The 23,445-nt window shown below is 65.3% G+C and overlaps 1 protein-coding gene across 1 annotated transcript in view; it reads right to left on the bottom strand.

The window, feature by feature from the left end:
• ttn.1 (titin, tandem duplicate 1) overlaps positions 1 to 23,445 on the bottom strand; it is a 98,949-nt gene that overhangs the window by 20,462 nt on the left and 55,042 nt on the right. Inside the window, 12 exon segments of the mRNA XM_077727515.1 lie at positions 38 to 331; positions 455 to 2,206; positions 2,290 to 2,595; positions 2,677 to 2,979; positions 3,086 to 3,391; positions 3,477 to 3,764; positions 3,847 to 4,143; positions 4,621 to 4,923; positions 5,028 to 5,615; positions 5,753 to 6,049; positions 6,157 to 11,193; positions 11,196 to 23,417. Of these exon segments, the coding sequence (XP_077583641.1) occupies positions 38 to 331; positions 455 to 2,206; positions 2,290 to 2,595; positions 2,677 to 2,979; positions 3,086 to 3,391; positions 3,477 to 3,764; positions 3,847 to 4,143; positions 4,621 to 4,923; positions 5,028 to 5,615; positions 5,753 to 6,049; positions 6,157 to 11,193; positions 11,196 to 23,417 (21,993 nt within the window).

The raw sequence follows: 23,445 nt of genomic DNA, 5'->3' as shown, positions 1-23,445 counted from the left end.
TTATCAGTCTTTTAGCCGGCTTCTGCGTGACACTTACCGTTCTCGCTTCGGACCACGATCAAACCGGACGAGTTGGACGGGGGGCTGACCACCCCCATGGCGTTTCTGGCCACGACCCTGAACTCATAGCGCTCGTTGAGCGTCAGGCCGGTCACCGTGTGCTGGCAGTCGTGGACGTCGCTCAAGTTGGCCTTGAACCAGCGACCCTCGCCCTGGCGTTTCTCCACGGTGTAGGCGGTGACCTTGCTCCCCCCGTCACGTTTGGGCGCCTCCCACTTGAGGGTGATGGAGTTAGCCGTCACGTCAGTGTAGTCCGGCTGGCCGGGAGGATCTGACAAACACAGCGCGGGCCTCGAATCATTATTTTTGTTTTTTTTCCGGGGGCTGACAAAAGGCATTTTTTCCGGAGTAACGACGCGCACTGGACGGGCGCGCGGCCGCGGTCCAAACTCACCGACGGGACTGACGGCCATGACGGGCTCGCTGGCGTCGCCGGCCCGGCCGCAGCCGGCGTCGTTCTGCGCGCAGACCCGGAAGGAGTACTCCAGGCCTTCGATGAGATCCGGGACCCTGTAGTCGTTGTCCTTGATGGGCGCCGCGTTGACCTTCTGCCACAGGATGCTGTTCTTTTCCCTCTTCTCCAGGTGGAAGCCCTGGACGGGCGTGCCGCCGTCGTAGCTGGGCCTCTCCCAGCGGACGGTCATGCCGTCGTTGGTGACGTTGTAGGCCAGGGGCTTGCCGGGCGGGCCCGGGGCCTTGAACTGGTGCTTGGCCAGGACCACCTGAGAGAGCAAGGCTTCGCTGGCGCCGCATCGGTTTTCCACGCACACTCGGAACTGATACTGGAGCCCCTTGATCAGGTTGGGCACTCTGAATTGCGTGTCCCGCACGGCCGAGCAGGCCATCTTCCAGTCGGGGCGAGAGGCGTCCCGCTTCTCCACCGTGTAGCAAGCGATGTCTCCACCGCCGTCGTCGTTGGGCTGGTCCCAGGAGATCAGCACGCTCTCCGCCCTGACCTCGTCCAGGCGGAGGGGCCCGAGGGGCTTGGACGGGGGACCCAGGGTCAGGACGTGGACGTGGAAGGACTTTCTGCTGATCACGTTGTCCAGCGTCAGGGTGTACTTGCCCTCGTTCTCTTTCTTCACCCGCTTTATGGTGAGGGTGGCTTTGTCGTCGGTCTTCTTGAAGCGGACCCGCTCGCTCTCCTTCAGGGGAAGGTTGTCCTTCAGCCACGACAGCGAGGGCTTTGGTTTGCCCCGGTACGGCAGCTCCAGGTGGACGTTGTGTCCCAGGCGGACGCAGATCCTCCCGTCCGGGTACTCGGCCAGGCTGGCCTCGGGGGTGATGACGTAGTCCGCCACCTTGACGGGCCCCGTCATCACATAGTCGCCCTGACCCTTCTCGTTTCGAGCGGCCACTCTGAAGAACACCTCCGAGTGCTCCTTGAGTTTGGGGACCTCAAAGTGGCAGTGGCGACTGGTCCCTCCCAGCGACCAGTCCTCGCCGCCGGCGGCTTTCCTCTCCACCACGTAGTCGGAGATGATGCTGCCGCCGTCGTGGTCGGGCTTCAGCCACTGCAGGGTGACCGAGGTCTTGGAGGAGTCCCTCACGGAGACTTGTCTGACGGGGCTGGGGCATTCCGTGGCCTTCACCGGCTCCGGAGTCTCGCAGGCTTCGCCCACGCCGTTCTCGTTCTCGGCCAGGACGCGGAAGAAGTAGGATGTCTTCTCCGAAAGGTCCTCCACGCCGCAGCTGGTCTTCACCGCCGAGTAGGATCTCTTGGAGGAGTCCCTCTTTTCTACGATGTAGTTGGTGATTTCGGCGACCCCGTCCAGCGAGGGGCTCTCCCAGCACAGGGTGACTCTTCCGCGGGTCACGTCTTTCAGCCTCAGGTTCCTGCACTGAGACGGGGTGTCCTGGACCTTCACCCACAAGCTCAGGGTCTTGGGCTCCCCCACGCCGTTCTGGATCTTGACGCTATATTTGCCGGTGTCCAGCTTGGTGATCCGCCGCAAAACCAGGACGGTGGCCGTGTCCGAGTGGTGGAATTCGTAGGAGGGGCCGTCGTCGATGCGCGAGTCTCCTTTGCTCCAGGAAGCGAAGGGCGAAGGTCGTCCCTTCAGCGGAACCGAGAGCTCCACGTCCTTGCCGGCCTTCACGATGTAGTGGGTCCTCGTGGCCACGTCGGAGTCGATCTGAGCTTCCTCTGTGGAAGGAAGACAGCCGGTCAATTTGCCACGTCCGGTTTTCCCTTCCAGAAGAAAGGGTGAAGCGTGGAGTCACACCTACCCAGGATATCTTTAGCCTGGACGGGCTCGCTCATCTGCAGGGCTTCCCCGCGGCCCGCGCAGTTGGCGGCAGAAACTCGGAAGAAGTAGTTGACGTCCGGCTTCAAGTCGTGGACGGTGTACTCGGTGGTCTTGACCTCTCCTTTGGACGTGAGCGTGGCCCAGTCCTCCTCTCCTTCCACCAGCTTCTCCACCACGTAGCCGGTCACTTGGCTGCCCCCGTCCCATTCGGGCTGGGACCAGGCCAAAGTGATGGAGGTCTTGGTGGAATCCAGCACCTTCAGCTTGCGAGGCTCGTCGGGGCATTCTGGAAAAACCGAGAGAAGTCGTCGGCGAGGGCGCCCGACTCGGTGGCGCCTTCCCCAAAGCGGTGACCCGGACGACTCACCGATGGGATCGGCGGCCTCGTAAAAGTCGGATTCTTCCGAGAAGGGGCCTTCTCCGGCCCTGTTGATGGCGCAGACGCGGTACTGGTACCGGTTCCCTTGGGTGAGGTGGTAGACGGTCTTTTTGTTGTCGGGAATGGGCTCCTTGTAAACGCGGAACCAGCGCAGACTTTTCTTGTCACGCCGCTCCAGGAAGTAGCCGATCACCGCGCTACCGCCGTCTACGCCCGGACTTTCCCACTCCACCACCATGGTGGTCTTGGTAATGAGGCTGACTTCGGGAGTGTGCGGCTGCCCCGGGGTGACTGGCGGAGGGAGACGGGCAGAAACCAGAGGTGAGAAGGTTGCCCGAAGGCACCCGACGGGCGGAAAGGCTCCGGGCGGAAAGGCCGGGGTGCTCCCCGGGCTTACCGAAAGCATTCTTTGCCACCACGGGCTCCGACTCCAGCGGGGCTCCCACGTCGTACTTGTTGACGGCCATGACGCGGAAGACGTATTCGTTTCCCCGCACCAGTTTGCCCACCGAGATGTACGTCTGCCGGTGATCCTCCGAGACGGTCGCCCAGACCACTCTGCTGGTTTCGCGCCTCTCCACGATGTAGTGCGTCACCTGGGAGCCTCCCAGGTCGGCCTCGCACACGGGCTCCCAGCGGAAGGCGATCCGGTCTGCCGTGACGAGGTTGAAGCTGATGCTTCCGCTCGGCGGTCCGGGTTTGTCTGAGAAAGAGTCAAGTGGGCTTGGCCTTAAAAACCAAAACAACTATTCAGAGGCGACCGCAAAAGAAGAAAAAAATGCACCTACCCAGGATCTCCATGGCGATGGTGGCGCTAGCTGAGCCCAGTGTGTTCTTGATTTTGATCTCATAAGAGCCGGTGTGTTGGCGCGTGGCGTCCTTGATCAAAATGGCCGAGGAGTCCGTTGTGCTCTCCACGCACAAGGACGAAGAGGCCACCAGCTCCCTTCCGTTCTTCAGCCACTCGATGCCGGGCAGTGGCACGGCGAGGATTCCCACTCGGATCTTAACCGAGGTTCCGGCTCTGTAGCGAACCACGTCCAGGTACTCGGGAGGCAGGTCGATGGCCGGGGCGCCTGCGCGACTGAGCGGGCGGATGACGGCCCCGCCCGGCGGCGAAACCCACGAGAGCCGTAGAGGGACGGAAGGAGCACTCACCGCAGGCGTCCACGCAAGGGACCGGGCCGGCGATCAGAGAAGGGTTGCTGACGGAGCCCACGGCGTTTTTGGCGTACACCCTGAACTCGTAGGTCTCGTCCTGAGTCAGTCCGGACGCCGTGAAGCCCATCTCCGGGATGTTGGTGAAGTTGGCCTTCACCCACCTTCCGCTAGCCGCATCCCTCCTCTCCACGCTGTAGCCGCTGATCTTACTGCCGCCGTCGTACGGCGGCCTCTGCCAGGTCAGGCGCACCGAGTTCTTGGTGACTTCGCTGACGCGGACATTTGCGGGGGGCTCTGTGGCGGACACAACGGCGCGTCGCCATTAGGTTAGGCCGGTTAGCTGGCCGAGCGGACGTCGCGCCACCGACGCGCTGGCCCCGCCCCCGGTCGTGTTTGTGCGGGGGGGTTCCGACCTCGGCCCGCGGGCCACAGGCGGCCCCTTACAGTTAACATTCATTGAGGAATAACAAGGGCATTCAGAACAGAAGAAATCCAAGGAGAAGAAAAAAAGTCAAGCGGGGACCAGTAATGCATCACAAAAAGCTAAAAGTCAAAGAATGAACTCATTTTTAGAATGGCTGCTTATTGATAATGTGTTTAATATTAAAAAACAGGTAAAATGATTATCTTTGTGAACTGAAAGGAATTAGTCAAGAGCCAGTACAAAGATAATCATTATACTTGCTTTTCAATTAGGGTTAGGACGTGGCACCACGTCGCCTCGCCGCCACTTGGCCGGCGAATAGGTGACAGAGAAGAAGGGCTACTCACCGCACGCGTCGATAGCCAGAACCTCTTCCGAGGTCTTGCTCATTTTGCCCACCCCGGCGGCGTTTTCTGCCGTGACCTTGAACTCGTAGATGAGACCCGGGCAGATGTTGCTGACCCGCATCTGGTTCCCCGCTATGGCGCTTTTGTTGATCTTCTGCCAGAGGATGCTGCTCCTTTCCTTCATGTGAAGGTGGTAGCCCGTCACGGCGTTGCCGCCGTCGTTGACCGGTTCGTTCCAGCAGACGGTCAGGTTGTCTCGACAGACAAAACTAACCCAGGGGGTGGACGGAGGCCCCGGAGCCACTGGAATTCAAAGCGCAGAGCCACAAGTCAGTTGGCGGTGGCTTTGGGAAGGGTGCGTGGGGGGGGGGGGGGTCGGAGAAAAGAAAATCCGCCCGGCGACTCACCGAAAGGAAGCCGGATCGTCACCGGCTTGCTGTCGAGGTGCTCGCTGAGACCGTAACGGTTCTGGGCCCTGACTCGGAACTGATACTCCTCTCCCCTGGTCAGCTTGGTGGCTCTGATCTGGCTCTGCGCCACGTTGGCCGACACCTCTGTCCAGGTGGGGGTGCTGGTTTCCCGTTTCAGGAGCACGTAGTTGGTGACGGGACTTCCGCCGTCGTACTCCGGAGGAGTCCATTTCAGGTGCGCCGTACTCTCTCCCACCTCCAGGATCTCCACGGGCCCCAGGGGTGGTCCGGGCCTATCCAGCACCACCACGTTCACCGAGATCTGGCTGGCGCCGCCCGCATTGCTGGCACTCAGTTGGTACTTCCCGGCATCGCCGGCGACGCTTTGCTCCAGGCTGACGCTCAGGCTGTCGGGGGTGACCCGGGCGGAGAGTCTCTTGGATCCCTTGACCGGCACGTTGTTCTTGGACACGCTGACTTTTGGCATCGGCTTGCCGCTCAGCGGGATGTCAAAGGTCAGGTCGGATCCGGCTCTCACGTAGACGGTATTTTTGGGGTAGTTCTTCAGGTCGAACTCTGGAGCCTCTGTCAAAATTCAAGCAAAAGTCGGCTCAGCGGGGCCGGGTAGAACAAGCCCCGTAGCGGGGTCAAAGAGAAGACTGGCGGTGACATTTGATCGGACGGATGAACTCGGCCGCGGAGACGGCGGGCCGGGGAATTACCCAGAATTTCTTTGACGAGGACGGGTGCAATCATCTCTTTGGCCTCGCTCAGACCGGCGTGGTTCTCGGCTCGCACTCTGAAGAAGTACTCGGCGCCTTCCCGCAGGCTTTTGACGGTGTGGCTGGTGGTCTTCACCGTGGCGCACTTGACCCATTTGGTCTGGCCCTTCTCCAGGGCGTCCAGCAGGTAGGCCTTGACTCGGCTGCCGCCGTCGTACTCTGGCCGCGTCCAGGCGATGGTCACGCTGTCCCTGGTGACGTCGGCCACTCCCAATTTGGCGGGCGGACTGGGCACCTCTGCAAAGACAATTGAGGAGTGAGTGGGCCGGATTTGGCCGGATTTGGCCGGATTTGGCCGGATTTGGCCGGATTTGGCCGGATTGGGGCCTCGGACGGGAGCTTACCTGTGATCTTGGTGCCGGCCTTCACTTCCTGAGGTACGCCCACTCCATACTCATTCTCCCCCATTACTCTGAAGTAATAGACGGCCCCTTCCAGCAGGTCCTCTACTTTGCAGGCCGGGGCGTGGCAGTTGGTGGTCACGGAAACCCAGGCCTTCTTGCTGGCCTCGCGCTTCTCCACGTGGTAGGCCTTGACGGCGTCGCCGCCGTAGTTGTCCGGGGCTTCCCACGTGAGAGCGGCCGAGTCCCGAGTGACCGCCGAAACCTTGACGTTGAGCGGGGGGCCCGGGGAGTCCAGCACCTTGACGCTCAGCGGCAAAGTGGCCTCTCCCAAGTCGGAGGCGATGGTCAGGCGGTACTCTCCGGAGTCGTTCCTGCCCGAGTTTTCGATGGTCAGCGAAGCGTCGGAGTCGCTGGCCTCAGCGGTTCCCCTGGCCTTCAGGTCGGTGCCCTCCTTGGACCATACGGCCGAGGGAACGGGTTGACCCTTGAAGGGAACCTTGAGGGTGAAGGCCAGGCCGCGCTTCACCACCAGGACCTTGCGCGTCTCCACGTCGGCGTCGAACGTGGGCGGCGCCGTCCTCTCGGTGGCGGCGGCGGCGTCCGAGCACCGGCTGCGCACGCTGCTTCCCATTTTGTTGATGGCTTTGACGCAGAATTCATATTGGGCGGCGTTTTTTAGGCCGGTGACTGTCATCTCCAAGCTCTTGGTGAGCGCCATGGCTTCCAGCCATCTCTGCGGCTCTTCCTCCTCCTCTTCCTCCTCTTCCTCCTCTTCATATCCTTCCCCCTCCATGGCCAGCTTGCCTACGTAGTCCCTGTATTCCACGGCGTATCCCAGGATGGGGGCGCCGCCATTATCGGCGGGCGCTTTCCAAACGATGGACACGCTGTCCCGGGTAGAGTGAACAATCTTGGGCTTGGAGGGTGCGGCGGGAACCGTCAGGGGGTCCAGGGCTCGGAAGGAGGCGGACAGTTCGCTGGGCGGGCTCAGACCGGCGGCGTTCTCGGCGTAGACCCTAAAGTCGTACTCGCAACCCCGGCGCAGCTTGGTGACCGAGGCGTGGCAGTCGGCGATGAGATCCCGGTTGACGCGGATCCAGCGCATGGCCGTCTTCTCCCGGCGCTCCACCACGTAGCCGGCGACGGGGCTGCCGCCGTCGCTGGCCGGCGGGCGCCACACCAGCCTCATGGAATCTCCGGCCACGTCGGTGACGTCGACGTCGAGCCGCGCGCCGGCCGGGGAGTACGGATCGGCCACCTTGACGGCGTGGCTCTCCAAGGTCTCGCCGCTCCCGTGTTTGTTGACGGCCGAGACCCTGAAGACGTACTCGTTGCCCTTGAGCAGTCCCGTCACGGCGTGATAGGTTTTGGTCACGTCGTCCTTCATGAGCGTCCAGGCCAGGCGGCTGGTCTCGTGCTTCTCCAGCACGTAGCGCGTGATGTCGGCGCCGCCGGCTTCTTGGGGCGGACCCCAGGACAGCGTGCATCCCTGGGCCGTCAGATCCGTCACCTGCAGGGGCCCGGCGGGGGGCCCCGGTTTGTCCAGGACCACACAATGGATGGGCGTGCTGACCTTGCCGGCGATGTTCTGCAGTGTGAGGACGTAGCGGCCCGAATCTCCCCGGACGCAGTCCTTCACCGTCACCGAGGTGGCCGTGTCGGTGGAAAGGATCTGGATTCTGGCTCGGGGAAGCAGTTCACCGCCGTCCTTGCACCAGGCCAGCACGGGGGCGGGGCGGCCGGCCACGTCGGCCTGAATCTTCAGGGTCGCGCCGGCCTTGACCGACACGGTCTCCCGGTACTTGACGTCCATCACGATGCGGGGCAGCTCCACGTCGTCCTTGACGGCCACGGGTCCCGTGTGGTCGGAGGGCGGGCTCAGCAGGCCGGCCGCGTACTTGGCCACCACGCGGAAGTGGTACTGGGCGTTCTCCGTCAGGCCCGTCACCCGATAGTGGGTCTCGGGCACGTTGGTGAAGTTGCACCTGGTCCAGCGGCCCTCCGGGAGCTCCCTGCTCTCCACCACGTAACCGGACACCTTGGCGCCGCCGTCGTACTGGGGCTTGTCCCAAGACAGGGAGACGGAGCTTTTGCCCACGGAGGTGACCACGGGGGCGCCGGGGGGATCGCAGGGGTCCTGCGCCGCCACGGGCTCCGAGGCCTTGCTGACCTTGCCGATGCCGGCAATGTTTTGGGCGTAGACGCGGTACTCGTAGACGGCGCCCTCCTCCACCCCGCCCACCTTGTATTCCGAGTCCCGGATCATTCCCCTGTTCATCTTGGTCCAGAGGATGCTGGCGCGCTCCTTGCGCTCCAGGTGGTAGCCCAGGACGGGACTGCCGCCGTCGTAGACGGGTTCGTTCCAGGTGACCAGCATGTGAGACTTGGTGGCCAGCTTCACGGCGGGCGTGGAAGGCGGTCCGGGTTGCTTGAAGTGGTAGCGAGCGGTAATGGCGGGGGAGTCCACGTGCGCGCTCTTGCCGTAGCGGTTGACCGCGTAGATGCGGAACTGGTACTCCGCGCCGTGCACCAGGCGCACGGCCTTGTAGGCCGTCCGGGCCACGTCGCCCGCCGCCATCTGCCAGTCTTGCGTGTTGGTATCTCGCTTCTGCACCACGTAGTTGCTCACGCAGCAGCCGCCGTCGTATTCCGGGGGAGACCAGGAGAGCGAGATGCTGTCGGAGGTCACGGCGTCCACCCTGATGCCGGTGGGCGGGCTGGGCTTGTCCAGGACGACCAGCTGCAGGTGGGAGGTGGCCGTTCCCGCGCCGTTGGCCACGGTGATCTGGTACTCGCCCACGTGCTCCCGGCCGGCCTTGGTCAGGACGATCTTGGAGGAGGAGGCCCCGTTCACCACCGTCAGCTAGGTCTGCTTGACGGGGAGGCCGTCCCTCTTCCACGAGACGGCAGGCTTGGGTCTGCCGCCGAAGGGAACCTCCACGGTCAAGTCGTCTCCGGCCTTCACGCTGTAAGCGGTGAAGGGCGGAGAGACGGAGGGCGGGATGGCCGCTTCCCTGACCAGGACGGGCAAGCCCAGCTCCCCGGGTTGACTCTTTCCCTTCTCGTTGATGGCCAGCACCCTGAAGAGGTAGCTCTGCTCGGCGGTGAGGTTGGGAACGGTGGCCTCCGTGGCCTTGACCGTGCAGGCCGTGCCCCACTTGTCGCCGCCCTTGGGCTTGAATTCCACGTTGTAGCAGATGACTTTACTGCCGCCGTCGTGGGCGCACTTGTCCCACGAGAGCGACACGCTGCTCTTGGTCACGTCGCTGAGGGCGACGTTGGCGGGCGGGAGGGGCACCTGGGACACCTTGACCTCCTCGGTCTCGGCCGAGGGACCCTGGCCGTACTGGTTGACGGCGCAGACGCGGAAGTAGAAGACGCCCCCCTCGGGCAGCTCTTGGATCTTGAAGCCGTTGGCCGTGCAGTTGCTGGCCACGGTGGTGTAGGCCTTGCGGACCGACTCCCGCTTCTCCACCACGTAGTTGGTGATTTTGGAGCCGCCGTCGGCCGCCGGGGCGTCCCAGGTCAGGGAATCCTTGGTCAACTCCTTCACGGCCAGGTTCTGGGGTGCGCCGGGCGTGTCCAAGACTCTCACGGCCACCACGGCGGACTTGGAGCCGCCGGCGTTCTCCAGGGACAGCGAGTACTTGCCGCTGTCCCAGCGGTTGACGTTGTCCACCACCAGCATGGTGTAGGAGCCGGTGGAGTCGATCAGGGCGCGCTGGGCGAGAGCGCCGTCCACTTTCTGCCACTTGACGGCGGGCTGGGGCCTGCCCCTGATGGCCACGAACAGGCGCAGGGTGCCTCCGGCGCGCACCGACACCACCTTCCGCAGGTCGGCGTCCAGCTCCATCTCCGGCGCCTCCAGCCTGTCCACGGCCACCACCGTGCCGTGGACGTGGGCGGCCTCGCCCACGCCCTCCGAGTTGAGGGCGCACACGCGGAACTGGTATTCTTCTCCCTCCGTGACGTCGGCCACGGTCAGCCGGGTGGCCTGGATGCCGCAGGGCGGCGTGCACACGCGCCACTCCTTTTGGGCCGGCGCGTCCACCGCCGGGGCCACTTCCACCTCCTCCTCCGGCGACTCCGGCGGGGGCACGTACTGGCGCATCTCCACCACGTAGCCCTTGACGTAGGCCCCGCCGTCAGAGTCGGGTTTGGACCAGGAGAGCGAGACGGACGACTTGGAGTAGTCCGTCACTTTGGGGTGGCGAGGGGGTCCAGGGGGCTGGGTGGCGTCGCAGGCTCTGTAGAAGAGCGACGGCTCGCTGAGCTCTCCCACCCCGGCCCGGTTCTCGGCCGCCACCCGGAACTCGTAAAAGTGACGGGCGCTCAGTCCCGTGGCCGTGAAGAGCGTTTGGGTCAGTTTTTGTCTGTTGCACTTGGTCCAGCGCACGCCGTCTCGGTCGCGTTTCTCCAGGTGGTAGCCCAGGATGTCGGCCCCGCCGGTCTGTTCCGGGACGGCCCACGAAAGCAGCATGGAATCCTTGGTGATCTGGCCGGCCTCCGGCGTGCCGGGGGGGCCCGGGGGCTTGTACGGGCTGCGGGCCACGAAGGGCTCGCCCGCCAGGTAGTCGCCCGTGCCGTACTTGTTGACGGCTCTGACTCGCAGCAGGTACTCGTTGCCCGCCAGCAGGTTGCTCAATCGGTGGCAGAGACGGCCGATGTCGTCGGCGGCCACCGTCCAGGACAAACTGCTGGTCTCCCGCTTCTCCAGGAGGTAGTGGTGGATGGGGGCGCCGCCGTCCAGGGCGGGCTCCGACCAGGCCACGTCGCAGCCGTCGGCCGTGATGGCCGTCACCCTCAGGGGGCCCGTGGGTTGGCCCGGCTTGTCCAGCACTTTGTGCGTGACGGGGAAGCTCTTGCTGCCCCCCAGGTTTTTCAGTAGCAGCTGGTATTGGCCGCCGTCCCATTTGGTCACATCCTTGATGGTGACGGCGGCGCGTTTGGCGGTATTCTTGATCTGGACGCGCGGCGCCGCGGCCAGCTCCTTGCCTCCCTTGAGCCAGACGGCGTCGGGGAGCGGCTTGCCATGGTGAGATTCTCTCCGGCGTTGACCACGATGACGTCCCGGTACTTGGGGTCCATGGAGGCCCCGGGCGGCTCCACCTCGTCAGTAGCGGTGATGGCCCCCGAGCTGTCGGAGGGCGGGCTGAAGACGCCGGCGGCGTTGCGGGCCACCACCCTGAACTCGTATCGCCGGTTCTCCGTCAGACTGCCCGCCTGGTATTGGGTCTCGGCGATATTGGTGAAGTTCTCCCGCACCCAGCGGGCGTCGGGGGAGTCGGGCTCTCTCTTCTCCACGATGTAGCCGTTGACTTTGCTGCCGCCGTCGTACCGGGGCTTGGTCCAGCCGATCCGGATGTGGTCTTTGGAGACGCTCAGGGCCTGCGGCGCGCCGGGGGGGTCGCAGGGGTCGTGGGCCACGAAGGACTCGGAGACTTTGCTGCACCGGCCCACGCCCATGATATTTTGGGCCGAGACCCGGAACTCGTATCCGACGCCTTCTTCCAGGTTGCAGATCTTGAAGAGGGTGTCGGCGATGGGGGTCTTGTTCAGCTTGTTCCACAAGATGCTGCTGCGCTCTTTGCTCTCCAGGTGGTAGCCGCTGACGGCGCTCCCGCCGTCGTTGACCGGCTCGTTCCATTCCACCACCATCATCTCTTTGGTGGCGGACTTGACAAAAGGTGTCCCCGGGGGGCCCGGCGGCTTGTAGGGGTACGGGACCGTCACCGCCTTGGAGTCCAGAGGGGCGCCTCTTCCGTATCGGTTCTCCGCCACCACCCTAAACTGGTACTCGCCGCCGGTCTCGAGCTTGCTCACTTTGAGAGCGGTGCGGGCCAGCTGCGTGGCCACCGGCTGCCAGGTGTTGCCCGTGGTCTCTCTCTTTTCCACAATGTAATGCTTGACCTGGCAACCCCCCTTGTAGACGGGGGGCTCCCACGAGAGGTGGACGAAGGTGTTGCCGACCTCCCCGATCCGGAGCGGACCGCCGGGCGGGCCCGGCTTGTCCAGGATGATGACGGCCAGCTTCCGGCTCAGGGTGCCCGCGTCGTTGCTGGCCGTGACGGTGTACTGGCCAAAGTCCTCCTTGCACGCCTGGCTGATCTGAATGCCGGTGGTGGCGGGAGTGTTGAGCACGTGGACCCTGGATGTGACTTTGAGGAGCTGGCCGTCCTTGGTCCAGCCGATTCGTGGTTTGGGCCTGCCCAGGACGGGGAAGCTCAGGGTCAGGTCTTTTCCGGCCGGCACGCTGTAGGTGTCGAAGGGCACGGCCACGCCGGGCTCCAGGCTGACGTCGGCGGCCACCACGGGCGCCGCCAGCGCCCTGGGCTCACTCTTGCCCTTCTCGTTGTAGGCCAGGACGCGGAAGAGGTACTCGGTGCCGGCGGTGAGGCCGGTCGCCGTGCCCTTGCAGGTCTTGGTGTTGGCGGCGACGCCCCACTTGTCCGTACCCTTGGGCTGCATCTCCAGCAGGTAGCCGGCGATGCGACTGCCCCCGTCGTGCTCGGGTTTGTCCCAGGCCAAGGAGACGCTGACTTTGGTCACGTCCACCAAGGAGACGTTGCCGACGGGGAGCGGTACCTCGGAAGCCTTGGACGCCGTCTTGGTCTCCGCCGCCTGGCCCACGCCGTACTCGTTCTCGGCCATGACCCTGAAGTAGTAGGAGGCGCCTGCCGTCAGGTTCTCTACCTTGAAGGTGGTCTTTGCGCACTTGGCCGAGACGTTGGCGTAGGCCTTGCGGGTGGATTCCCGCTTGTCCACCACGTAGCTCTTGACTTTGGAACCCCCGTCGTTGGGCGGCGCCTCCCAGACGAGGGTGACCGAGTCCTTCCTCACGTCTTTCACCGCCAGGTTGAGCGGGGCCCCCGGCGTGTCCAGGACTTTGACGGCCACCGCTTCGGTGGCCGAGCCGCTGCCGTTGCTGAGGGTGAGCGTGTACTTCCCCGAATCGCACCGGTCGCAGGAGTCCACGGAGAGCTGGGTGAAGGTGGGGGCCTTTTCCACCACCGCCTTTTCGGTGGGGGTGCCCTGGTCCTTGGACCACTTCACCTCGGGGGCGGGCCTGCCCCTGAAGGGAACGTGTATCCTGAACGAGCCGCCGGCCTTCACGGATATTCCCTTGCGCAGCTCGGAGTCCAGGTGGATCTGAGGCGCCTCCAGCCTCTCTTCCGCCCTGGCGGTTCCCGGGAGGACGGCCGGCTCGCCCACGCCGACCTTGTTGAGGGCGCACACTTGAATTCGATATTCCCGGCCCTCTTTCAGCCGGGGGATCTGGTATTTGTTGAGACGCAGGCCGGTCGGGGGGGTGACCATGGTCCATTGCTCCGTCTCGGCCTCGCAGACCTCCACCAGGTAGCCCTGGACGGGGCTGCCCCCGTCCGACGGCGGCTTGCCCCAGGAGACGGTGATGGAGCTGGCCGTGGAGTCCACCACACTCACGTAGGCGGGGGAGCCCGGCCTGTACTTGGGATCGGCCGCCTTGTAGTAGGAGGTCGGCAGGGACGGCTCTCCCGAGCCCACCGCGTTCTCGGCGCTCACCCGGAACTCGTAGTCGTGGCCGGCGCTCAGGCCGGTGGCTCTGAAGGAGAGGTCCGTGACCTTCTGGCGGTTGCACCTGGTCCACTTGACGCCCTCCCTGTCCTTCTTCTCCACCACGTAGTTTGAGATCTGGCTGCCGCCGTCGGATTCCGGGGGGCTCCACCTGACGGTCATGCCGTCGCGAGTGATGTCGCCCACGTCCTCCACGTGAGGCGGACCGGGGAGTACGAAGGGAGTCTTACAGAGCACGGGCTCGCACTCCAGGGGGCCGCCGGCGCCGTGGCGGTTGACCGCCGTCACGCGGAAGATGTATTCGTCGCCCTCCAGCAGGTTGGTGACCTTGTAGCAGGTGGCCGTGCAGGCGGGAGAAACCACCGTCCAGGCCAGACGGCTGGTCTCCCTCCTCTCGATGACGTAGTGGGTGACGGGACAACCCCCGTCGGAGGAAGGCGGACGCCAAGCCAGCGAGCAGCGATCCTCGGCCACGCCGGCCACGTGAAGGGGTCCCCGGCAAGGACCGGGCCGGTCCAAGACGGAGACTTGGAAGTGCGCGCTCTGGCTGCCGGCCTGGTTGGTCAACTGGAGCGTGTAGGTGCCGCTGTCCTCCCTGGCCGCGTCTTTGACCAGGATCAGGGCGCGACTCTCCGTGTTCTTGATGTCCAGCCTGAGGGTATTTTCCAGCGGCACTTCGCCCCTGAACCAGCGCATGGCCGGCGGGGGCTTGCCACCCACGTCGGCGTCCAGCTTGAAGGTCTCGCCGGCGTTCAGGACCACGGCCTTGGCGAAGGCGGGGTCCACGGAGAACGTGGGCGCCTCGGCGCCGTCGCCGGCCGTGATCGGCCCGCTGTTGTACGACGGCTTGCTGACGGTGCCGGCGGCGTTCTTGGCCGCCACCCTGAAGTCGTACTGGGAGTTCTCGCTGAGGCCCGTGGCGGTGAACTGGGTGTCCGTCACGTTGGTGAAGTTGGCCCTCACCCAACGGCCCTCGGGCAGGTCGCACCTTTCCACCAGGTAGCCGGTCACGTTGCTGCCGCCGTCGTATTCGGGCTTGGTCCAGCGGATGACGATGGCGTCTTTGGTCACGTGGACGGCCCGGGGGGCGCCGGGGGGGTCGCAGGGGTCCCTGGCCACGCGGCCCTCCGAGAGCTTGCTGCAGCGTCCCACGCCGACAATGTTTTCGGCGTAGACCCGGTATTCGTACTCCACGCCTTCCTCCAGAGGGTGGCTCTTGTAGTCCGTCTGGCGGATGAGGGTCTTGTTGATCCGCACCCACAGGATGCTGTTCCGCTCCTTCCTCTCCAGGTGGTAGCCCAGGACGGGAGTGCCCCCGTCCGAGATGGGCTCGTGCCACTCCACCACCTGGTGGTCTCTGGAGAGCGAAGTGACCAAGGGCGTGCCGGGCGGCCCGGGTTCCCTGTAGGGGTACCGAGCCACCACGGCGGGCGAGTCCAGGCCGTGACTCTTGCCGTGGCGGTTCTGCGCCACGATCCTGAACTGGTACTCGGCTCCGGCCTTCAGCCTGGGCACCTTGATGGTGGTCCTGGCGTAGTTGGCGTTGACGTTTTCCCAAGTGGTGCCGACGGTCTCTCTCTTCTGCACGATGTAGTTGGAAATCTGGCAACCGCCGTCGCGCTGGGGCGGGGCCCAGGACAGCGTCACGCTCTGCGTGGTGATCTCGTCGAACTTGACGGGGCCGGTGGGCGGGCCGGGTTTGTCCAGTACCACGATCTCCAGCGTGGCCTCCTTCTGGCCGGCCGGATTGGTGGCCCGGATGCCGTACATGCCTCCGTCGTCGCCCGCCGCCTCCTTGATGCTCAGACTGGTGTGGCTCTGCTCGTTGTGAATGTTGACTCTGGTGGTGAACTTGAGGGGCGCGCCATTCTTGGTCCACGCCACGGTGGGCTTGGGCCGCCCGAAGACGGGTACTCGGACCCGGAGGTCTTTGCCCACGTGGACGCTGTAGCTGCTGAAAGCCGGTCGCACGTCGGGCTGGAACACCAAGTTCTTGGCGGCGACGTGGCCGGACAGGACCCGGGGCTGGCTCTTGCCCTTGTCGTTGATGGCCGTGACCCGGAAGAGGTACTCCTCTCCCGGGTTGAGATTGGAAACGGTGGCGGCCGTGCCCTTGTAGGTGTTGACGCCGGACCACTTCTCCTGACCCTTGAGCTGAACCTCCAACAGGTACTGGGCCACCCGGCTGCCGCCGTCGTATTCGGGACGTTCCCAGGCCAGAGACACGCTGGTGTCGGTCTGGTCCGTCACGCTCAGGCTCCTGGGGGCCTGAGGCACCTCCGAGACCTTGAGCGGGTCCAGGGTGGCGGCGGGCGGGCCCACGCCGTGGGCGTTCTCCGCCAGGACGCGGAAGTAGTAACAGCAGCCCTCCTGCAGCGGCTCGATCTTGCAGCAGAGCGCGTGGCAATTGGTGTCCACGGCGGCGTAGGTTTTGCGCGTGCTCTCCCTCTTTTCCACAACGTAGTTCTTGACCTTGGAGCCGCCGTCCCAGAGAGGCGCGTCCCAGGCCAGCGTCACCGACTGGCTGGTGATTTCCTTCACGCTCAAGTTGACGGGTGCGCCGGGCGTATCCAGTACCCGCACCGCCACGCCGGCCGACTTGCTTCCGCTGGCGTTGACCGCCGTGACCGTGTATTTGCCGCTGTCCGTCCTGCTGGCGTGGTCGATGGTCAGCGCCGTGTAGCTGCCGGTCACTTCCACTTGAGCCCCGTCCTTCAGCGGCGCCTCGTCCTTGTCCCACCGGACGGCGGGAGCCGGTCTTCCCCGGACGGGGATGAAGAGTCGGAGCGTGAGTCCGGCCCGGACGCTCACGATCTTCCGCAGTTCCGGATCGATGTCCAGGTCGGGTTGCTCCTCCCTCTCTTGGGCCACCACCGCCCCGGTCACCTGGGCGGCCTCGCCGAGTCCGACCTTGTTGCTGGCGCACACTCTGAAGTGGTAAGCCCGATTCTCCGTCAGCTGGGCCGCCTCAAATTTGGTCTTCTTGACACCGGTGGGCGGCGTGCACATGACCCAGTCCTCCTCGGGGGCCGACGCCTCGGTGGCTTCCGTCGGCGCGGCGCGGCGTTCCACCACGTATCCCTGGATCTCCGAGCCGCCGTCGCAGAGGGGCTTGCCCCACGACAGGAAGACGGAAGATCTGGTGGTGTCGGTCACTCTGGGATTCTGCGGCGGGCCGGGCCTGAAGACGGGGTCCAGGGCTCGGTGGTAGACGGTGGCGGAACTGGGCCGGCCCACGCCGACGGCATTCTCGGCGGCCACCCTGAACTCGTAACTGTGACTTTCCAGGAGTCCCGTGACCTTGAAAGACAAATGCGGGACGGGGCCCCTGTTGCATCTGGTCCAACGCACGCCCTCTTTGTCGTGCTTTTCGATGACGTAGGTGGTGATGGGAGTGCCTCCGTGGTCAGTGGGGGCCTCCCAGCTCAGGAGCACGGAATCCTTCTTCACCTCCGAGACCTCCAAAGCTCTGGGCGATCCGGGGACCGTGTTGGGGTCCCTGACGGTGGCCGGCTCGGACAGGAGCGGCGCGCCGGCGCCGAACTGGTTGACGGCGTGCACTCGGAAGACGTACTCGTTGCCCTCCAGGAGCTTGGCGACGTCCAACCAGGTGTCGGCCACGTCGGACTCCACCACCGTCCAGACCAGCCGGCTGCTCTCTCTCCTCTCCACCACGTAGTGGCTAATCTTGCTGCCGCCGTCCTGGAGCGGCTCCCGCCACGTCAGGCGGCAACGGTCCTTGAGGATGTCCGTCACGGCCAGGGGGCCCTGCGCCTGTCCCGGTCTGTCCAGGACCACCACCTTGACCGGGGTGGCCTTTTCACCCCCCGGGTTTTTCAGCAAGAGAGTATAGAGGCCTCCGTCGTGGAGTCGGGCTTCTTTGACGGCCAGGCAGGCGCGGGTGGCCGTGTTCCTGATCTCTCGGCGCGGGGTGTCGGCCACTTCCTGCCGGTCCTTCAGCCAGGCGACGGAGGGCGGGGGCTTTCCGTGAACGTCGGCGTCGATCTTGAAGCTCTCCCCCGCCTTCACCACCAGGGTCTGAGTGTACTGGGGGTCCATGCTGACGCGGGGGGGCCGGATGTCGTCTCTGGCGGTGATGGGGCCGCTGCTGTAGGAGGGGAGACTGGAGACCCCGGCGGCGTTTCTGGCCATGACTCGGAACTCGTAGCGGCCGTCCGGGAGCAATCCCGTGGCGACGTACTCCGTCTCCGTGACGTTGGTGAAGTTGGCTTTGGACCAGCGTCCTTCGGGAAGCTCCTTCTTTTCCACCGTGTAGCCGGTGACCTTGGCGCCGCCGTCGTACTCGGGCTTGGTCCAGGCGATGCGGACCGAATGGCCGGTGATCTCGGTGGCCTCGGGCGCGCCCGGGGGGTCGCAGGGGTCTCTGGCCACCCGGCCCTCGGAGACTTTGCTGACTTTGCCCACGCCCACTATGTTCTCGGCGTAGACTCTGAACTCGTATTCCATTCCCGCCTCCAGGCCGGAGATCTTCCAGCTTTGCTCCTTGATGAGCAATTTGTTGAGTTTGACCCAGAGGATGCTGCTTCTCTCCTTGCGCTCCAGATGGTAGCCCAAAACGGCGCTGCCTCCGTCGCTGACCGGTTCGTTCCAGGTCACCACCATGCTGTCCTTGGTGGAGGAGGCCACGCTGGGAGTTCCCGGGGGGCCCGGGACTTTGTACGGGTACTGGGCCACGAGGCACTCGGACTGGAGGGCCGGACCTTTGCCGTAGCGGTTTTCCGCCGTGATCCGGAACTGGTATTCGCCGCCGGCTTTCAGGCGACAGGCTTTGACTTTGCACCTGGCCAGGTTGGCGGACACCAAGGTCCAATTGGTGGTGGAGGTGTCTCTCTTCTCCGCGATGTAGTTGTTGATGGTGCAACCGCCGTCGTACTCCGGCGCTCCCCAGGAGATGGTCACGCTGTCCGAGGTGACCTCCTCCACCCGGATGGGACCCAGCGGCCGACCGGGCTTGTCCAGCACCACCACGGCGACCTGCGCGGTGGCCCGGCCCGCCGCGTTGACCAGGGCCACCCGGTACTCTCCGCAATCCTCCCCGCGGGCCTCCTTGATGGCCAGGGTCAGCAGGGTTTCCGAGGCGGCAAAGTTGACGCGGGTGGTCCTCTTGAGCGGTTGGCCGCCTCGGTGCCAGGAGACGTCGGCCTTGGGCCGGGCCACGTAGGGAAGCTCCAGGGTCAGGTCTTGGCCCGCCAACACGCTGAAGGTGTGGAAGGGCGTCTTGACGACCGGCGCCGTCACCAGCTCCTTCACGATGACGGGGACGCCGATCTGACGGGGTTCGCCGGTGCCTCGGTCGTTCCTGGCCGCCACGCGGAAAGTGTATTCCTGGCCGGTGGCCAGGGCGCCCACGGTGGCTTCCGTTTCCTTGACGACGACGGCCTGCGTCCACTTGTCGGCGCCCCTGGGTTGCAGCTCCACCACGTAGCAGGCCACCCGGCTGCCGCCGTCGTGCTGGGGCTTTTCCCAGGTGAGCGTGACGCTGTTCTCGGTGACGTCCTTCAGGCTTATCTTGCCGGGAGGTTGGGGTCTCTCCGACACTTTGAGCGATTCGCCCGTCTCCACGGGCGGGCCCACGCCGTACTGGTTCTGGGCCAAGACCCGGAAATAGTAGTTGCAGCCTTCCAGGAGCGGCTCCACCGTAAAGGTGGTGCGGTGGCAGGTGGCGCTGACGGTGGCGTAAGCCTTCCGGGTGGATTCGCGCTTCTCCACCACGTAGTTCTTGATCTCGGAGCCGCCGTCGCTGGCCGGCGCTTCCCAGCTCAGCGTCACGGATCGACAGGTCACGCCGGCGATCTTCAGGTCCAGCGGAGCGCCGGGAGTGTCCAGTACCCTGACTTGCACCGAGACGGCTTTGGAGCCGGAGCTGTTCTCCAGCGTCAGGTTATACTTGCCGCTGTCCCAACGGTTGACGTTTCCCACCACCAGCGAGGTGTAAGAGGTGGTGGTGTCCACGGTGGCCCTCTCCACCGCCTGCTCGTCGTCTCCCTTGGTCCACTTGGCCCGCGGGGCCGGCCGTCCCCTGATGGGAACAAAGAGTCGGAGGGTGCAGTGGGCGCGGAGGGTGAGCGTCTTGCAGAGCTCGGCGTCCAAGTCCAGCTCCGGCGGGAGGAGTCGGTCCTCGGCCCTGGGCCGGCCGGGCACGCCGGCCGCCTGGCCCATCCCCTCGCCGTTGACGGCCGAGATGTTGATCTTGTACTCGGCGTCCTCCGTCAGATTGATCAGGGTGAAGGAGGTGGCCAGTAGTCCCTCCTTGGGCGTGGCGATTCGCCAATCCTCCGCCTCCTCCTCCTCTTTGCCGGCGGCGGGGACGCAGTACTCCACCACGTAGCCGGTGATGTCGGAGCCGCCGTCGTAGGCGGGCTTGTTCCAGGCCACGGTGATGGACGAGCTGGTGGTGTCCAGAACTCTGGGGTTGCAGGGGGGCCCCGGTTTGTACAGGGCCTCGCTGGCCTTGTACAGAGGGCTGGAGGGGCTGGGCGGGCCCACGCCGGCGGCGTTCTCCGCACTGATCCGGAATTGGTATTCGTGTCCGGCCACCAGGCCCGTGGCCTTGAACTGCAGGTCTTTCACCTTCCTCTTGTTGCACTTGACCCAGCGCAGGCCCTGCCGGTCTTTCCTCTCCACGTGATAGTTGTCGACGGGCGCCCCGCCGTCGCTCTCGGGCGCCTGCCAGCTGACCAGCATGGAATCCTGGGCGGTGGCGGCCACCAGCGGGTTCCGGGGCGCGTCGGGGACCCGGTAGGGGTCGTCGGCCAGGACGGGCTCCGAGTCCAGGGGCTCGCCGCTGCCGTATTTGTTGAGCGCCCTCACTCTGAAGATGTACTCGTTTCCCTTGAGGAGCTTGCCCACTTTGAGCTGGGTGTCCCGCAGGTGGGAGGCCGCCTCGCTCCACAGCAGTCTGCCGGATTCCCGCTTCTCCACCGCGTAGCCTTCGATCTGGGAACCGCCGTCGTCGGCGGGCGGGGCCCACGTCAGCAGGCAGCCGTCGGCCGTGACCCGGCCGACGGCCAGGGGTCCCAGCGGCGGGCCGGGCCTGTCCAGTACTTTGACCCTGAAGACGTGCTTGCAGAAGCCGCCGGCGTTGGCGGCCGTCAAGAGGAATTCTCCTCCGTCGGCCCGGACCGAGTCCTTGTTGGTCAGCGTGGAGGTCAGCTGGCCGTGCTTGACGTCCAGCTTGAAGGTGTTCTCCACTTCCTTTTGGTTCTTGGTCCAAGTCAGGCGGGGGGCGGGTCGCCCGGCTACGTCGGCGTCCAGCTTGAAGGACTCCCCGGCCTTGACCAGGAGCACGTCCTTGAAGACGGCGTCCACCATGATGCGCGGCTCCACCACGTCGTCCTTGCAGGCCACCGGCTCCGAGGGCTCCGACGGGGCGCTCACGGCTCCGGCAGAGTTCCTCGCCGTCACGCGGAACTGGTAGAGGGCGTCGCGGGTCAGTCCGCTGACGGTGAAGGCGCTCTCCGTGACGTTGGTGAAGTTGGCCTTTGTCCAGCGACCGGCGGGCAGTTCTCGCTTCTCCACCGTGTAGCCGGTGATCTTGAATCCGCCGTCGTACTCGGGCTTGGTCCAGGCCACGGTGACGGCGTTGTCGGTGACCGAGGTGGGCACGGGGGCGCCGGGGGGGTCCACCGGGTCCAGGGCCACGATGGGCTCCGAGGCCTTGCTGGCCTTGCCGATGCCGGCCTTGTTCTCCGCCATGACGCGGAACTCGTAGGCGGCGCCGTCCTCCAGGCCGCCGGACTTGAGGAGGTTCCCTTTGACCAGACCCAGGCTGATTCTCTGCCAGGCGATGCTGCTGCGCTCCTTCCTCTCCACGTGGTAGCCGGCCACTTGGTCCCCGCCGTCGGACACGGGCTCGTTCCAGCCGACGGTTATGGAGTCCTTGGTGAAGGCCACCACCCGGGGCGTGCCGGGCGGTCCCGGAACTTTGAAGGGGTAGGCGGCCACCACCGACTCGGAGGTTATGGCCGGGCCCACGCCGTAGCGGTTTTTGGCCCTGACCCGGAACTGGTACTCCGAGCCCGTGGTCAGGCGGGTGGCCTTGAAGGTGGTGCGGATGGCGGCGGAGGTCAGCTCGCTCCAAGTCTGCGTGGCGGTGTCTCGGATCTCCAGCACGTAGTTGTTGATGGGGACGCCGCCGTCGTTTTCCGGCGCGTCCCAGGCGAAGACGCAGTAGGTGCGGGAGATTTCCGTGATGAGCACGGGTCCCTTGGGCGGGCCCGGGACGTCGTGCACTCTGATCCACACGTTGTCGCTGACGGTACCCGCCAGGTTCTTGGCCGTCACGGCGTAGGTGCCGCTGTCGGCCCTGGTGCATTCCTTGACGCTGAGGACCACGGTGGCCGGGGTGCGCTCCACGTTGGTCCTCTGGGTCAGCTTCAGGGCGCCGCCGTCCTTCTGCCAGCTGACGGCCGGCCTGGGGCGTCCGGCCACGGGAATCTCCACCCTGATGTCCTCTCCGGCCCGAGCCACCACGGTGGCCTGGCAGAGGGCGCGCAGGTCAAAGTCGGGCGGGGAGGAGGAATCCCGGACGAGCACGGGCTTGCTCTGGCGGGGGGCGCTCCTGCCCGAGTAGTTGACGGCCATCACGCGGAAGGTGTATTCCTCCTTCTCGTTGAGGTTCTTGACGGTAAAGTCCATGCCTCTCAGGCTGCTGACGTGGGCCCACTGATCGGTGCCCCTCTTCTGGGCTTCCAGGACGTAGCCCGTCAGACGGCTGCCTCCGTCGTGCTTGGGTTTGGTCCAGGCCAGGCTGACCGAGTTCTTGGTCACGTCCACCGGCACGATGCTCGCCGGGGGGCCCGGCGCCTGCGAGGCGCGGATGGGATCGGGGGTCTCGGCGCCTTCGCCCACGCCGTACTCGTTCTCGCCGTAGACGCGGAAGTAGTACTCGCAGCCCTCGCCCAGATCGCCCATCCTGACCCGGGTGCCGGGGCAGTGGGTCACCACGGTGGCGAAGGCCTTGCGGGTGGACTCCCTCTTCTCGATAATGTAATTGGTGACCTTGGCGCCGCCGTCCACCAGCGGCATCTCCCACTCCAGGACGATGGATTCCTTGTCCACGCCCGCCGCTTTGAGGTTGAGCGGCGGCCCGGGCGAATCCAGCACTCGGACGTGAATATCGGCGCTCTTCTTGCCCGCCGAGTTCTCCAGGGTCAGCTGGTATCTGCCGGCGTCCGTCCGGACGCTCTCGGGAATCAGCAGCATGGTGTAGGACTCGGTGCTGTCGACGACGGCGCGGGGCACGGCGGCGCCCTCCTTGCTCCAGGCCACGGTGGGCGCGGGACGTCCCCCGATGGGCACGAAGAGGCGAACGGGGCATCCGGCCCTGACCACCAGGGTGCGCCTCAGCTCGGCGTCCAATTCCAGGTCCGGCTGGGCGGCGCGCTCCGCCACCTCCACCAGTTCCGCCGTTTGGGCCGCTGGGCCCGTACCCTTGGGGTTGACGGCGCTGATCCGGAAGTGGTATCTGCCGGCGTTTTCCAGTCCGGGCACCACGAACTCGGTGATTCTCAGGGGGGACGAGGGCGCCGTGTCCTTGATCCATTCCTCCGCGCCTTCTTTGCGGTGCTCGATCACGTAGCCGGTGACTTGGAGCCCGCCGTTGTCCAGTGGTTTTCCCCAATTGAGAGTGGCCGTGGTGTGGCCGGTGTCCGTCACCCTGGGGTTGACGGGCGGACCGGGAACATCTGCCGCCGGGAGGAGTGGAAGATTAGC

This window comes from Stigmatopora nigra, chromosome 11, assembly GCF_051989575.1.
Source record: "Stigmatopora nigra isolate UIUO_SnigA chromosome 11, RoL_Snig_1.1, whole genome shotgun sequence".
NCBI lineage: Eukaryota > Metazoa > Chordata > Actinopteri > Syngnathiformes > Syngnathidae > Stigmatopora > Stigmatopora nigra.
This window is presented reverse-complemented; position numbering and strand designations above follow the sequence as displayed.